The sequence below is a fragment of the Onychomys torridus genome, chromosome 4, assembly GCF_903995425.1.
Source record: "Onychomys torridus chromosome 4, mOncTor1.1, whole genome shotgun sequence".
Classification (NCBI taxonomy): Eukaryota; Metazoa; Chordata; class Mammalia; order Rodentia; family Cricetidae; genus Onychomys; species Onychomys torridus.
The window spans coordinates 93,322,075-93,339,849 of record NC_050446.1 but is presented as its reverse complement, the minus strand read 5'-3'; the positions used below and the strand labels follow the sequence as shown (position 1 = coordinate 93,339,849).

The 17,775-nt window shown below is 39.9% G+C and overlaps 1 protein-coding gene across 1 annotated transcript in view; it reads right to left on the bottom strand.

Moving 5' to 3' along the window:
- Positions 1-148: 148 nt before the first annotated feature.
- Rad51 (RAD51 recombinase) overlaps positions 149-17,775 on the bottom strand; it is a 35,481-nt gene continuing 17,854 nt past the window's right edge. The window contains exons 5-10 of the mRNA XM_036185188.1: positions 16,740-16,831; positions 7,690-7,784; positions 3,393-3,506; positions 1,787-1,916; positions 1,479-1,600; positions 149-940 (exon numbers count right to left, since the gene is read on the bottom strand). Of these exons, the coding sequence (XP_036041081.1) occupies positions 817-940; positions 1,479-1,600; positions 1,787-1,916; positions 3,393-3,506; positions 7,690-7,784; positions 16,740-16,831 (677 nt within the window). The 3' untranslated portion in view covers positions 149-816. The remainder of the gene's footprint in view (positions 941-1,478; positions 1,601-1,786; positions 1,917-3,392; positions 3,507-7,689; positions 7,785-16,739; positions 16,832-17,775) is intronic.

Genomic DNA, 17,775 nt, shown 5'->3' with positions numbered 1-17,775 from the left:
TAGTCAACTGGTTGTTCCTCTGCTGGTATTTTTTTTTTTTTTTTTTTTTTTTTTTTTGCTTTGAGACAGGGTTTCTCTGTGTAGCCCTCACTGTTCTAGAACTCACTCTGTAGACCAGGCTGGCCTCGAACTCAGAGATCCACCTGCCTCTGTCTCCCAAATGCTGGGATTGAAGGTGTGTGCTATGCCTGGCTTCTGCCTCTTTCTTGATTTATCAGGTTTTTATACCCCAATATCTGACTCCTGAGTTTTTATTAATAGAAAAATTTAGATAAATGTCTCAAGAACAAGATGCACTATAGGACTGATAGTCTAGCATGCCACATGCAAGACTCCTTAACCAAAACAATTTTTTAAATTATGTGAGAGTTCAGGCATGTAGTTTTAAAATTTTCATCTTATGTATAGAGAAAAAGAATGTGGAAAGCACCCATTCCCTGTCACATATCTCAGGCATTTTATTTGACCATTATTGAGAAGTGAGAGAAGACTCGGGTCTTTCCAGTTTTACTTCTCTTGAAGCATAAGATTGTCTGATAGCTGTCATTTCATATCCCTCCTCCAAACACCAAAGAAATCAGACACTAATATACTCTAGAAGAAATATACTCTATAAGAAACGAACATTTCAGATCAGTTTGAACTCTGACCCATCTCCTCTTTCTGCCACCAGAAAGCAGATACAATAATTGTTTTCCCGGAAGCCACGTCCTGGCAGTCACATCAGGAAGAGCCTGAAGAAGCCCAGGGAGCAGTCCTCTTCATTAGACTATACAGCATTTAAAAGCTTATCACAGAAAGAAAGGCCCTGATGAGTCAGTCCTTGGCGTCTCCCACTCCATCTGCATTAATGGCAAACATGGCTTCAGCTTCAGGAAGACAGGGAGAGTCGTAGATTTTGCAGATTCTGGTCTCCCCTCTTCCTTTCCTCAAGTACAGCCTGACCCAAAGACAGACAAACACACCAAGTTATAAACAATTCTATTCGTAAGACAGAACTAATTGTTTCAGACATGCCTAACTTCCTAAAAGGATTTTTAGGAACTTTTTTAGTGTATTTGGCTACCTCCAACTTGGAGGAATCCATTTCTGCCACAACTCTCTTATTGAAAGCTTGAAGAAACAAACGTTATTTTGTAATTAGGGAGGCACATCAAATATTCATGTATTTTTTTCACAACTGGGAGATTTTCATTAGATCTAGGTATCTGTGTCTGTATGTGGCTATGTGCACATGAGAGCCAGAGGTGCTGAGGACTCAACTTAGGTTCTCTGCAAGATCAGAACATGATCAAATCACTGAGCCAGCTCTCCATCTGCAAAGCAAACACTTGTATCAACCAAAGCACAACAAATTTAGTGAGGCTTCCTAAATGTCTATACTACAGCAATTTTAATAGGGTTTAAGTGGAAGTGTTTTATGTCTCTATCATAGTTTATATGATATCCATTCCAGAAAGCCTCTGCCATCACCTTACCTGGTTGTTGATGCATGGGCAATGATGTTTCCTCCGATGGGTTTTTTGGGATCTGTAGCAAACATGGCAGCTCCATCCACTTGGGCTACTACCTGGTTGGTGATTACCACTGCTACACCAAACTGATGAGGGAAAGAATGTCAGTTTTTGACCACAGACCTACCAAAACATTAACGCTCACAACAAAGCAATGGCAAACTAATGTTCATCTTTGATAATACAAGGTACTAATGTCCTCAGAAGGCTCCTGCAATTTGTAACCACAGAAAGCCACTGACTTCGTCGTGGTTTCTTTATATACAGTTTACCTCATCAGCAAGTCGCAGCAGCATCCTCAGAAATCTGGCCAAATGCATTTGCCTGGCTGAAAGCTCTCCTCGACCCGAGTAGTCTGTTCTGTAGAGGGCAGTGGCACTGTCTACAATAAGCAGTGCATATCTACAAGAAAAAACAATTCTTTGTCAAAATCTCCCTTCCCCACCACCCTAAAATTTTATATGTATTCCATATTTCCACTTGTCTTCTTTTTGAGACTGGGGTTCGTTACTTATGCAGCCCAGGCTGTTCTGAAATGTATGGTCCTCCTGTCTGTCTCCCAACTGCCAGGATAAAACAGATGAGCTACTGACACCAACTGCCTAGTTCAAACACAAGCACACGTTTTATTAAAATGTTTATAAAATGTCTAACCTGAGACACCCTTTGGTGGGTATCTTCTGTTTTGTTTTTGGCAGGTGTCTCAGGGTTTCTATTGCTGTGAAAAGACACCATGATGACAGCAACTCTTACAAAGGAGAACATTTGTAGAAAAATGCTATACCTCCAGCCATAGCTTCATTTTTCACTGTGACTTAACTGAAACCATAAAGCAACTGTGCCAAAATAAGAGCTGACGAGCAGAGCTGACAGTGGGCAAAGTACTTGCCATGAAGGGGAGGACCCCAGTTTAAATTCCCAGAGCCCACATAAGCCAGTCAAAGTAGCATGTGTTTGTAATCCCAGTGCTTTTCCTAAGATGCAAGTGTTTCCAGAAGCATGTGGACACCAGCCTGGCATACACAGCAGAGATCAATAAAGGAATGTTGTCTCAAACGAGGTAGAGTGAGAACTGACGTCCAAAACTGTCCGCTAACCTGCACATGTGGGCCACTTCATATGCATGCCCACACTCACGTATGAATGTGTGTACACATAAACCCTTATACATGTCACACAACAAATACAAACAAAAATGTTTTTAAAAAAGGAATTGGGGGCTTGAGAGAACGGCTCCATTGCTAAGAGCACTTTCTGCTCTTTTAGAGGACCCAAGTTTGTTTCCCAGCACCCATACTGGGTAGCTCGGCCTACAAAAACCAAAGCTGGGCAGTACTGGTGTACACCTTTAATCCCAGCACTTGGGAGTCAGAGGCAGGTGCATCTCTGAGTTCAGAGCAAGCCTGGTCAATAGAGCAGAGCCCAGGACAGCTAGGGCCACACAGAGAAACCTTGTTTAAAAAAAAAAAAAGCAAAAGGAAAACAAAAAAATATCACCCCTCCCAAAAGCACTCCCAGGTATGGTGGCGCACACCTTTAATCCCAGCACTCAGGAGGTAGAGGCGGGAGGATCTCTGAGTTCAAGAACAGCCTGGTCTACAGAGGTTCCAGGACAGCCACAGCTACAGAGAAACCCTGTCTCGAAAAAAAACTAAAAACCACTCCCCTCCCTCCCCAAAAAACCAACCAACCAACCAACCAACCAACCAACCAACCAAACAAACCCACCACACCAAACCAAACCAAACCAAACCAAAAGAAAATCCCTATACACAAAAACAACTCCTGAAATTTAAATCTCTCTGTTTCTATTCATATTACCTAGATTCAAGGAAAGGGCTGTGGGGGAGACTTTAATGTCTTTTACTGAATGCGTACCTGGATTCTACCATCATAGCCGATGCTTGATAAAGGAGCTGGGTTTGGTGGTCTGTGTTGAACCCTCGAGCATATGCTACATTATCTAGGACATCACTGCCAGAGAGACCGTATCTAGAAAAGAGATTTTTAGGCTTCAGACAGAACTCAAGCACATGAGAAATTAATACCTAAGACTCACAAATGAGTCCCTTTCTATCAGAGGTACAGGCAAACCATTTATAGAGATGACAGCACCAACTATTTTAGACTAGAAGCAAGACCTAAGGATACATCAAATTTATTCTTCTGACCTCCTAACTACAACGAGAAATTTCCAAGTATGAGATAACAATACTCTCTTGGAAAAGCCAAGAACTACAGAATTAGAATAAGCAAAAATAACAAACCATTCAAAGATTAGCTATGTTAAATGAATGACACTTTAATATTTATGCCTCAAAGATTATTTTCTTTTGCAGCTAAAAAGAGCACATTATATAACTATTTTCATAGAATGATCTGCATTTTCTTCCACTTTGTAACTGCCACCTAAGACATAAATGCTAAGGTGGCTCATGTCAGACAATCTCTCTCTCCCTGGGGCCTCACCATGTTGTCACCCTGGCTAGCCTTGAACTCAGACATCTGCCTATGTCTGGAGTGACAGAATTAAAGAAAGGCATGCCTCACTGTGCCTGGCCCAACAATTTCAGTTTTATTAAATATATAACAACAGGAGATTCCCTCTTGATTATTCATCTATGAGGACTCAGCCAAATGCCAGCTGTAAATTTTTCTGGGAACTTTCCTAGAGGGTGCATGACTGTTTCCTAGGCTAGCCTCAAACTCCTGGGCTCTAGGAATCCTCAAGGCTGTCTCCAGGGCTGCTGGATAACAAGTGCCCACATGCCACACTCTGCCAGCTTCCCTTCACCTCTACTAATCTACTAAAACAGATTTAATTCTCTTCCTTTTGTGTTTCTAAAACTTGGCTTGAGTCTTAACACTGGAGAAGAAAAAGTGGAAAGAAAAACTTGTTTTGGTACCTGCCCCCACCCATTTTTGAAACAGGGTCTCACTGAATTTAAGGCCAGCCTGGAACTCAGATCCACCTGCCTCTGTCTCCCAATTGCTGGGATTAAAGACTTGTACCAACATGTCCAGCCCTTGGTTGTTTTTGATACAGGGTCTAACTATGTAGCTCAGGCTTGCTTAGAACTCTTATGTAGCCCATGGTATCTTAAAACTCAATACTTTTTCTCTGCCTCTGGTGTGGTTAGATTTTGAGTACATTATCATACCTACATTGTTTGAGACATTCTCTCAGCCTAAATATGGACTTGAATGCCACTATGTAGCTGAGGTTTGCCTAGAACTCTTGATCTTCCTGCCTCCACCTTCAAGAATTAGGCATTGTAGACTTGTACCACTATGCCTGGACCATTGTTTTGGTTTTCTTTCTTTTTTGAGACAAGGTTTCTCTGTGTAGTTCTGCCTGTCTTGGAACTTATTCTGTAAAGCAGGCTGGCTTTGCCTGACTTTGCCTCCTGGGTACTAGATTATAGGTATACATTATCATACTCAGCAGAATTCATATGTATTTCCTCCTTTATTGCCATGATTTAAATAAAGAAAATATGTATTTCCTAATTACTATATTACTTGACCCCCAACCCCAAGATAATACTCTCCCTCTCTTTATCATTATGATGGAATCATGAACATAAGCTCCCAAAGAATTAGAACCCATTAGATTTCATTTAAATACCTTTTAAATTGAAAAATTAAAAAAAACATGTTGTACATGTGTACAACATGGCACACATGTGGAAGTCAGAGAACAACCCCAGGAGTCTGTTTTCTCCTTCTACCATGTGGATGCTGGGGACTGAGCTGAGGTAGTCAGGCTTGGCAACAATACCTTTACCCAATTAATCATTTTGTTAGTTGTAACATTATCTTCTGAATTATTAAATAAGAGAAAAAACTGTGGACAAACAGAATATTACTTGGGTCAAAAGTGATTGTATACGTTTCTCATTGTTTGGGGTGTGGATAAAAACAACAGTATTTATTCAGTACTTGATTAATATGGAAAGATGTAGACGCTCACTGTTTTCCCTAAAGGAATTTATAGTCTTACAAAAGAAGGTTAAACAGAACACAGGAGGTAGAGGACGGTGGATCTCTGTGATCTGACAGCCAGCCAAAAGATACATAAAAGAGTGATAAATTTCTGGTCCATGTTTCTCCCCAAAGTCTGTGCTCAATATCAGTCCCTTTACCTCTGTGCCTCAGTGTCCTCATTTCAAGTAGGAATTTGGTTTTTTGTTTTGTTTTGAGCTGAGGATCGAACCCAGGGCCTTGCACTTGCTAGGCAAGCACTCTACCACTGAGCTAAATCTCTAAATCTCCCTCAAGTAGGAATTTGTAAAAAAGTGTAGAACCCAGAAGTGCAGGAAACTTCTGGAGAGCCTTTGCTTTCCAGTGAAGAAACCCCTTTGTGCCAGCAAGATGTGTAACTAATACTTACATAGTATTTTAGAGAACTGTCTGGGAGACTCTGGCTCTTTACTTTCTTTTTAATTTTTTAAAAAATTAGAACCATCCTAATAAGCTGGGTATGGCGGTACAAGCCTTTAATCCCAGCACTTAGGAGGAAGAAGCAAAAGGATCTCTGTGAGTTTGAGGCTAGCCTGGTCTACATATCAGTTCCAGGACAGCCAGGCCTACAGAAAGAGACCCTGCTTCAAAACAAAACAAACAACAAAAATAAACTCTCCCAAACCCCAAACAAATAGATAATTTAAAAAAAAAAATCAAGTGGCTATAAAATAAACGTTTTAAACTTGATATTGAGTTCCATTGATCTTATTTGTCTATTTTGACACAGGGTCTTATTATGCAGCCTCAGACTAGGCTGGCCTTCACTCAGACCTGCCTGTCTGACTCTGCCTACACATACCGTTTTTTCAGTACTGAGAATCAACCCTAGGATCTCATGTAAGCTAGATAAGGGACTTTAGCACTGAGCTATATATATCCCTAGCTGCATATCTATTATTAAGTTATAATCATCTGTAATGACTATTGTAGTTTTATAATGAGCTTTAAGTTGAGAACTCGGGCTGAAGATGGCTCAGTGATTAAGAACGGTGGCTGCTCTTCCAGAGAGTTGTCCTAGGGTCAATTCCCAGAACTCATACAGTGATTCACAACCATAATATAGACCGAAATTCCAGTTTTGGATAGCCAATGCCCTCTTCTGGTTTTTGAAGGTACCAGGCACACTATGGTGCGCAGACAAAACACCCACCCACTCCCAGACACAAATAAATAAATGAAACTCTAGATTTTTCTATATAAGTCTTATGAGTTTGTCAATTTGCAAAAAAGCTTGCTAGAATTTTGACATGATTTATAGATTCTAAACAATTTCAATTTGGTGATGTAATCTTGGATATTAAAAGATATTGGGCCAGGTAGTGGTGGAGTATACCTTTAATTCTAGCACTCGGGAGGCAGAGGCAGGCAGACCTATGTGAGTTCAAGGCCAGCCTGGTCTACAGAGTAAGATCCAGGACAGCCAAGGCTACACAGAGAAACTCTGTCTAGGGGGAAAAAAAAGATATTGGTGATTACTGCCCTTGCAGAGGACCTGGGTTTAGCTTCCAGCACTCACATGGTGGCTCTCAAACATGTATTGTTTTGTTTTTCAAATCCAAAGATGTTCACTTGCCTCTGCCTCCAAATGTTAGGATTAAAGGGTTGGCCACCCCTCACCCTTGGCCTCAGCTCACAACCATTTATAATTCCAGTTCCAGAGTATCTGATACCCTCTTTTGGAGTCCATATGTAATCCTTGCACATGGTACACAGACACACATACAGGTAACACACATATAAATTAAAAAATTATTCTTAATTATGTTGATAATTGTCATGCCTTCCTAATGAACTGATCTTTTAATTATAAATGTTCTTCCAGGGCAAATGAGATGGCTCAGAAGATTGGCACCAAACTTGAGCTCAGTTCCTGGACCCCACATGGTGGAAGGAGGAATTGACTCCCAAAGTTGTGCTCTGGCTTCCACATGCACACCATGCATGGGCGCATGCTCATGCCTATACACAAGCACACATTAAAAAGATGACTTTAGAACTTTTCTTGGGGGGTGGGGTGGGGGTGCTGCACTCTTTTAATTTCTCTTATGGTTCCTGATTGTGTTACCTTTTTCAAACTTTTTATTTTCAACCTGTCTTTAAAGTGTTATTTCTCTGTAAGACAACACATTCTTCTAATTTAGTGACCTACCTCTCAGCCACTGCTAGCAGCCGTTCTGGCCTAAATGTACCCTCGGTGTCAATGTACATGGCCTTTCCTTCACCTCCACCACGATCAATGGGAAGCTGGAGAGAAAAAAGTAACAGTGGAAACCATCACTCTTCTGATACAGTCTGCCAAGTTCCCCATGGTAAACCTAATTTTCTCCACTCCAAATAAGGGTAGAAAAAAACACTTTAAGACACCAGGTATCGGTAGCTCACACTTTAATCCCAGCACTCCGGAGGCAGAGGCAGGTGGATCTCTACAGCCTGGTCTACAGAGCAGGTCCAGGACAGCCAGGGCTACAAAGAAACCCTGTCTCGAAAAATCAACCAACCAAACAAAAAACCCTAACACTTTAACCCTGAAAACACATACACACTATATTATAATCTCAAACAATAAATATAGCTCACAACTGTCTGTAACTCCAATTCTCGGGAATCTGACACCCTCATACATTCATGCAGACAAAACACCAATGCACAAACAAAAATAAATAAATTAAAACAAACAAAACCAAAAAAGAGCGGGGCCTGTATAAATAGCTCCATAGTTAAGAGCACTGCTTGTATTTCCTGAGGACCCAGGTTTCATTCCCAGAACCTACCTGGTAACTCACAACCCTGTATTCTAATTCTAGGGGATCCAAAATGCTATTCTGGCCTTCATGGGCACCAGACATACATAGTCATACATGCACAAGAAAAACACCCATACACATTAAAATAAAACAAAATGACAAATCAGAGGGAACAGGACTCAATCAATACAAGTTAATAACAGACATGAAACACATAAAACTAGTGTTTTGTCAGAGTTGTACTGCTTTGAAACAGTCCAAAATACATGACAAAACCACATATTAAGACTGATCAGTTAAATGTCACACATTTGATAACAGGCAATGATAGCCCGTCTGTCAGCAGATATGAAGAGGATCAATTCAAGGTCAGCTATGTAGTGAATTTGAGGTCAGCCCTGGCAACACAGACACTACCTCAAAACAAACAAACCCATCTGTGATGATATATTTGTAATCTAAGAAGTAAATTTGCCTGAAGAACACAGGACAGAGCTAGCCAGAGTTAGCCGTAGAAGTCAGGCAGTGGTGGCACACACCTTTAATCCCAGCACTTGGGATCACATACCTTTAATTCCAGCAGTAGGAAGGTTGAAACAGGAAGTGATATGACTAGGCAGAGAAAGGAATATAAGGCGGGAGGAGACAGGAACTCTGGCTTTATTCAGTCTGAGGAGTTGGTGGGGTAAGAGGTGATGGCTGTGGCTTGCTCTGCTTCTCTGATCTTTCAGCTTTCACTCTGATATCTGGCTCTAGGTTTTTATTAAGACCAATTAGGACTCGATGCCCATCCTTCCTGAGTATGGTGGCTCAAAGGCACTGGTGGCTTAACTCACAAGAGATCCAGAGGGACCTCGGCCTCCCTCCCGAGTGCTGGGATTAAAGGTGTGTGCCACCACTGCCTGACCTCCACGGCTGACTCTGGCTGGCTCTGTTCTCTGGTCTTCAGACAAATTTTACTTTATTTTATTTATTTTATTTTAAGATTTATTTATTATGTATACAGAAGAGGATGCCAGATCTCATTACAGATGGTTGTAAGCCATCATGTGGTTGCTGGGAATTGAACTCAGGACCTCTGGAAGAGCAGTCGGTGCTCTTAACCTCTGAGCAATCTCTCCAGCCCCCAAATTTTATTTTATTTTAAATTTTATTGTTACTTTATTTGCATTGGTGCATTACCTGCACATATGTCTATGTGAGGGTGTCAGATCTTGGAGTTATAGACAGTTGTTAGCTGCCATGTGGGTGCTGGGAATTGAACTTGGTCCTCTGGAAGACCCTTAACCGCTGAGCCATCTCTCCAGGCCCCCAAATTTTATTTTTTAGATTACAAACGTATCACTACATTTCCTCTTTTTTGTCTAAAATAATAAAAGGTTATAACTAATATAAGAAAAACTACATACAATAAGTACAATAACTATATACAATATATACAAGAATTACATTAAAAATGTTCAGTCCATTAACAACTGACAAATTCAGAGAAAATAATCCACTATCATATTTTGGTGAATTCAAAGTGTTGTACCTAATTCACTTTCTAGTCTAACTTGTATTACAAGTCAAAAATTATCTTTTGATGTCTTTCAAACTGACATATTTTACACCTCTTTAGTTTCTTTTCTGAATTTATTAGCAAGGGAAAGTGTAACTATCTAGTCTTCAATTCCCTCAGAGACCCGAGAAGGAAATAATATTACCTTAGTAAGCAGAAAGTATAAACAAGTGACTTCCAAAAAATGTGAGAAATGACAGAAACAGCTGGCTGCCTGGACAGTCACCCAAGATTCTTCTGCAACGTTGGGCCATTCATCTTGGACCTACAGGCTTAGCATATCTGACAGACATTTCTGTGAAGCAGGATATTCTGAAGGGCTGTCCTATCCTGTCTTAGCAAGGTGCAGCAGTCCTTTCTTTTGTATCCTGCTTGTCTGTTTGGACAGCATATTGCCAGCAGCTGAGGCAAGGGCACTTTCTTTCCCAGTGGCTACCTTTTGCCACAAAGAAAGTAAACTTCATAAGGAATTTCTTCGATGCCCATCATCTCTGAAGTAGATTGGTGCTGCCAGGAGCAGACATGTCTCATTGTCATTGAAAAAAACAAACAAACAAAACTATGTTATTAAAATATCTTTTGTTGGGGTTGGGGATTTAGCTTGGTGGTAGAGTGCTTGCCTAGCAAGCAAAAGGCCATGGGTTCAATCCTCAGCTCCACAAAAAGAAAAAACAACAACAAAAAAAACACAAAACAACAACAACAACAAATCTTTTGTTTTTGGAGACAGAGTTTCTCCCTGTTGCTTTGGAGCCTGTCCTGGAACTCACTCTGTAGACCAGGCTGGCCTTGAACTCACAAGAGATCTACCTGCCTCTGCCTCCTAAATGTTGGGATTAAATAAAATATCTGAAATGCCATATTGTGTAGATCTCAAGTGTTTGAAGACCATCTGTCTATCTAAAATATATCTCTGTTTGACCTTGGAAACATGTCTAACCTAACTATAAGTTCTATTGTAATATGGGACTAACTACTAACCAGTATTTCTTTATTATCCTAAATAGTTTGTAATAATAACTTTTTAGGACTAGCAATTTACATTACATTGTTAAATGTGCTGTATAAGTACAATACCCTAAACAAGATTAGAAGTATATGTATAGTATGTCCTAACATAATTAATTTCAACTTTGTATCAATATATATAATTTGTATACAATATACAAAAATACAATCCAATGTAAAAATATTAAAAGTAGATTCAATAAGCTTTTTGTCTTATTATATCTATATCCTCTTTTTTTCCCTTTTCAAACAAGAACCCTTAATCTAGTCTCCTTTGTTTAGCTTTTTTCCTGACCATTACCAGTAACAACTTGTAACCAACCATCAAAACAATGACAAATATCTGTAACCAAAAAACGGCTCACCTCACCTCCCTCGTAGGAATGTGGGCATTGTGGTTTTTTTTTAAGCAGAGGACTGAACCAAGGGCTTGCTAGGCAAGTGCTTTACCACTGAGCCAAATCCCCAACCCAACCCGGGCATTGTGTTCTTAAATTTACTTCCTGCTGTCTGGGGCCAAAGGCATCTTTAGGGGACCTTGAGGAGAAAATTCTGGGTTAATTATCAGTCCTGGGAGAGGTAGCTCTATCATTTGTTGTCCAGGCTCTGCGTAATGGGAAAGTGCAGGGCTTGTCTCAGGTCCTGGTTAGAGTAGTCTGTGAGGCTGGATCATCTCAGCTAATGATCTTGAAATTGTCCTGAGCAGTTTGTAGTCCAAATATTTGGGTGGTGTTTTGTCAGCTCAATGGAGTTACCTAAGCCATGTGGAATTGTCATAGTGGGCCCATCATCCTTTTGGAGACTTCAAAAGTCACTGTTAGACTTGGTCATGATTCTCTGCAGAAAACTGATAGACTCAGACCCGAAATCATGTACAGGAAGCTGGATGAAGCCTTTTTTCTAGAATTAGTTAGTACTTACTCTATGACCATTAATATCATGACCAAAGTTTAAAAAATATATGTATTAGTCTTACAAATTTTGATATAAAATTCATACTTTATAAAAGAGTCAAAATAAAACCAAAGGATCATGAGACTAATAGCAATACAGAATAGTCTCTTAATTTTGGCTTTTCTTCTGTCCCATATCAATGTGGCTCTTCTGATATGATAGAGTTTTGAATTTTCCTTTAACAAGCATACTTGGGTTTAGAGAAGGAGAGAGACACTCCAACTCCAAAGCCAACTTTAATTTTTAATTGAACTGGGACTACATAAAGACCATTTGTGTTATATGTATCTGTAGAGAACAGAAGAAACAAACATTTAGGAAGATTTATGAAATTTTATCCTGTTAGATATGTGCTATACCAAGAGGCCAAATTACTCTTTTTCTTGGATATTTTTTTTTCTGGAAGATTTATCCTTTTGCTTCAGAAGTTTCATTTTTCCAGTGGTCTTCAGATTCCTTAGCCTTCATTCTTCTGAAAGACAAAATAAAACCCTCCACCAACCCTAACTTTGGGGAGGTTCTCTTTTGGCAAATTATATCTGATCAAATGAAAAGTATCTGTTAGTCATATGAATTAGCTAAGTTGAATGGTCATGCTGGTTGATGAACTATCACCTCTTCTAATTAAGAGGTCCCTCTTGTTCAAATTGAACCTTTATCAATTTTGACGGTATCCATAGCTTTCTTCTCCTGTGAAAACAAAAGCAAGACCTTGTCCCCAACGTAACACATATCCTGGTTTCCATTCTGAGGTCAGGACATCTTTAAAGTATATAGGCTGATTTAATTCTATAGTTTTTTCTATTATCCAATGTTTCTCCACAGCTGTTGTTCCTTTCTCATTAGCATTGAGAAAATTCAAAGTTAATAGAGCACTATGCAGTCTATTTCTGGGGGGAAGGGTTTGTTACCCTTTTCTGTTTATTTAGCATATCCATTAGCGTTCTGTTTGATTTTTCTATGACTGCTTGGCCTGTAGGACTGTATGGTATAAATGTAATATGCTTTATATTGTAATAAGGAAAAAGCTGTTTCATTTTACCATGCATATGCTGGAGTCTTAATTTGTACATCTATGATGGTCATAACTTCTAGCAAATGTGTGATTATAGAATCAGCCTTTTCGGAACTCAGAGGAGTTGCCCATTGAAATCCTGAATAGGCATCAATGGTATGGTGTACATATTTCAATTTTCCAAATTCTACAAAAGGAAGCACATCCATCTGCCAGATTTCATTCCTTTCAGTACCCTTTGGGTTACTTCTTGCAGGTAGTGGAGTTTGGTTGTATAAAGAACAAGTAGGATATTTCCTTGGCTTGTTGCCAGGTTATGGAAAAATCATTTTTCAAACCCTTACTATTGACATAATGTTTTGTTTTGTTTTGTTTAAAATAAAATTCTAAGGCCTCCTTTCAATAGTTGATCAGTTTCACTATTACCTTGTGCTAGAGGGCCTGGCAGACCCGTATGGGATTGGATGTGAGTTATATATAAGGGATGACTCCTATTCCTAATTATTTCTTTTTTCTTTTCTTTTCTTTCTTTTTTTTTTTTTTTTTTTTTTTTTTTTGGTTTTTCGAGACAGGGTTTCTCTGTAGCTTTGGAGCCTATCCTGGACTAGCTCTGTAGACCAGGCTGGCCTCGAACTCACAGAGATCCACCTGCCTCTGCCTCCCGAGTGCTGGGATTACAGGCGTGTGCCACCACCGCCCGGCCTAATTATTTCTTATAACTGAATATAGAACGAAGTTAATTCTGATTCACCAGGGATAAATTCAGCAGTTTCAATGTGTAAAACAACTCTTTCTGCATACTGAGAGTCAGTAACCATGTTTAAAAATTCCAGGGCTGCAGAGATGGCTCAGTGGTTAAGAGCACCAATTACTCTTCCAGAGGTCCTGAGTTCAATTCCCAGCAACCACATGGTGGCTCACAAGCACTTGTAATGAGATCTGGTGCCCTCTTCTGGCCTGCAGGGACACATGCAGACAGAATACTGCATACATAATAAATAAAAAATAAATAAATCTTTAAAAAAAAAAAAAAAAAGGTTGGGATTTAGCTCAGTGGTAGAGCACTTGCCTAGCAAGCGCAAGGCCCTGGGTTCAATCCTCAGCTCAAAAAAAAAAAAATCCATAAAATCTATTAATACCATCAGAATGGCATACAATACTGACTTTTGGACAGAATTTTAAGGACTTTGACCCACTTTACTTAAATTTTCTGATTTGTAACCTGCCTTTCCTGATTTGTTTGCATCAGTATAAAATGTAGGAACTCCAGATATTGGTGTTTCCCATACAATGCAAGGCAGGATCCAGTTAGTTGCTTTGGGGATACTTGTTAATCTATCCCAAAAAATTACAAGCTCTTGGCCAAGGTTCACATTCTGCCCATAATTTGTCAATTTCATCATTAGTTAAAAGTAGTACAATTTCTGCTGGGTCTGAATATCTCTATAATCTGTTTTAACAAGTTTTTCTAAAACTTTTATCTTGGTACTCATATTAACCAACTTTTTTTTAATGATAAAACAGAAATGATCAAACAAATAATATTTATAATGACATTACATAAATCCCATCAACATTAACGATCCTCTCATTTAATTGTTCCATTTTCAGACTGTCTAGAGTATTATCAAACAGAGACCAAACTCCTCTCATTGTAACAGTGTTTCTCTTTTGTTTTGTTTTTGAGACAGGGTTTCTCTGTGTAGTTTTGCGCCTTTCCTGGATCTCACTCTGTAGACCAGGCTGGCCTCGAACTCACAGAGATCCACCTGCCTCTGCCTGCCAAGTGCTGAGATTAAAGGAATGCACCACCACCACTGGGCTGTTTCCCATTTTTTAATGTAGAAAAACCTCTTAACTAATTCCTCCCTTTAAGAAATCCCAATTGACTCATCAAATCTGTTGACAATGACGATTCAGATTACAGTGTGACAGCAGCCTCAGGAGGGGGCCCAGAGAAAGCCACAACTCACAAGGAAAGGACAGAAGTGAAAGGAGCCAGCAGTCTGCATGGGGAACTCGGGAAAGCGGCTAATTCTGGTGTTTGGAGCCTCAGACTGTGCCTGTGGAGTTGGCTGTCTGCACAGGGGAATGTGAGAAAGCAGCCTACTCCTGTAGTTTTGGGAGCTGAAAAGCCTATGGAGTTTACTGCAGAGAGGCTGCAAACAACAACAACAACAAAAAACTTAGCTGGCAGGGTAGGGACTCTGGACCAGACAGTGCTGGGGATGTCTTTCTGTATGCAGTAAATGTGTGTTGCTCTGATTTGGTTGATAAATAAAGCGCTGATTGGCCAGTAGCCAGGCAGGAAGTATAGTATAGGCGGGATAAGCAGAGAGGAGAATTCTGGAAATAGGAAGGATGAGTCAGGAGTTGCCAGCCAGACACAGAGGAAGCAAGAGATGAAGACAGAACTGAGAAAAGGTACCAAGCCATGTGGCTAAACATAAATTAGGATTATGAGTTAATTTAAGTGTAAGAGCTGGTCAATAGTTAGCCTGAGCTAATAGCTGAGCAATTTTAATTAATATAAGCCTCTGTGTGTTTACTTGGGTCCAAGTGGCCGCAGGAACCAAGCAGGACCAGGAAAACTTTAGCTACAAGGCAGGGTGGAATCTCAGGCTAAATCCAGCTCCAGCCTGAGCCAGTGGCTGCAAAGCCACAGGCAAGCGGCTTTTTGGTGAATTTGTGCCCCATGTTGGGCGCCAAATGTTGCATGAATCCTACTAGGTCTTATAATATAAACCTGGAGCCAGATACTAGGGTGAAAGCTGAAAGATCAGAGAAACAGAGCAAGTCACAGCCACCACCTCTTATCTCACCAACTCCTCAGCCTGAAAGAGTCTCTCCAAGAGTTCCTGTCTCCTCCTGTCTTATATTCCTTCTCTGCCCAGTCATATTACTTCCTGTTTCAACCTTCCTAGTGCTGGGATTAAAGGTGTGTGCCACCAATACTTGGCTGTTTCTCTTTTAGAGTAGATTGATCTCTGTGTAGCCCAGTATGGCCTTGAACTCACAGAAATCCAAATGGACCTCTGTCTCTGCCTTCTGAGTGCTAGGATTAAAAGTGTATGCCACCACTGCCTGAGCTTCGTGCTAACTCTGTAGCTTGTTCTGTCCTCTGGTCTTCAGGCAAGCTTTTTTTTTTTTCTTTCCAAGACAGGGTTTCTCTGTGTAGCTTTGCGCCTTTCCTGGAACTCGCTTTGGAGGCCAGGCTGGCCTCAAATCACAGAAATCCGCCTGTCATTGCCTCCCGAGTGCTGGGATTAGAAGTGTACCACCATTGCCCAGCTGGGCAAACTTTGTTTCTTAAATTATAAACAGTATATCAACACACTACAGAGGAAACATTTCTATTTAAAAAGACTAGACACTGTTTAATGAACCATGTCAGGTTATTATTGTTACACATATTTTTTTGAGACAAAGTTGTTACACATATTTTCTCTGAGACATAGAGTGTAGACTTGCAGGGCTAGGGAGGTGGCTTATCAGTTAAATGCAATGGCTATTCTTCCAGAGGACCAGAGTTTGATTCCCAGCATCCACATGTTGGCTCACAACTACTGTCAACTCCAGTTTGGGGTGGTGGTAGTAGTGGTGGTTTGGTACTTCTTCTGGTCTCTGAAGGCACTGGGTATGAACATGGTACACAGACATGCATGCAAACAAAACACTCATACATATAAAAACAGATAAAATTTAGACCAATGAAGAAAGGCAAGTAAATCTAGAAGAAATGGTAGGAAAATACTTTGCATCAGTCATTTGGAACTTTCTATGATATGGAGTGATTTTTCAGTACTACCAGGGATTCTAGAGAAAGTATGTTTTATGTCCATCTTAACAGATGCATGAAGATATCATGAGTCAACCAATGTCTGCTGATCTGATTAGCCCGAACCCCAACAACTCACCTGGCATGTTACAGCCAATGTATGACAGATCTGTGTCTTCCCAGTTCGGAATTCTCCAAACATCTCTGTGATAGATCCAGTCTCAATCCCACCTATGAAAGTAAAAGTAACTCATATAAAGTAATTGTTTAGAAAGTATAATCATAGAAATATTCTTGGAGTACATGGATGTTCCCATAAAACTCCCGTTCTCTTTTTTCTTTTGGTTTTGTGAGAGCTAGTTTCTCTGTATATCAGTCCTGGATGTCCTAGAACTTGCTTTGTAGACTAGGCTGGCCTTGAACTCACAGAGATCTATCAGCCTCTATCTCTCAAATACTGGGAATAAAGGTGTGCACCACCACTGCCCGGCAAAAACTCCCATTTTCAATAATCAATAATTTGTTAACTTCTTTTTGTTTTGCTTTTTTCTTTTTGGGAGGCAAGGGGAGAGGGAACTAGGTTCACTAGTACACACTTGTACGCCAGCTAGCAGGCAGGAATAAAGCAGGAGAATAAAAGAGTTCAAGGCCCTTCTGAGCAATAAAGGAAATTCAAGACCAGCCTGCACAATATATTAACACCCTGTCCCAAAGGTGTAGGAATGTAACTTAATGGTAGAATGCTTGCTTAGGATAAAAGGCCCTAGATTCAACTCCCAATTATCACTAAAAATATAAAAACAAAAAAAAAAAAATCACCACTTACTTTAAAGTAATTAGATTATTTTATATTATTTATATAGAGGGGTTCTCTGCATTTATCACCTAGTTAACTTTCCAACAAAGGCTGACATTCAATCCGCAGCATGTTCAAATCTCCAGTTATACATGTATTGTTTTGCGCTGCTATAGTTTTTAGGCAATTTTATTACATGTATAGTTTCATGTAATTGTCACCATAATCAAGTTACAAAATTCAACCATGAAAAGGCAACAAGCAGCTTCTGCAGTTTTCATACAACCCAGTATTTACCATTCCTTGTGAGTCTCCTTGTCCAAGGCACGTAAATCTATCACTCATGTGATTCTAAAAGCCTAAGAGATATGAAGTCTTA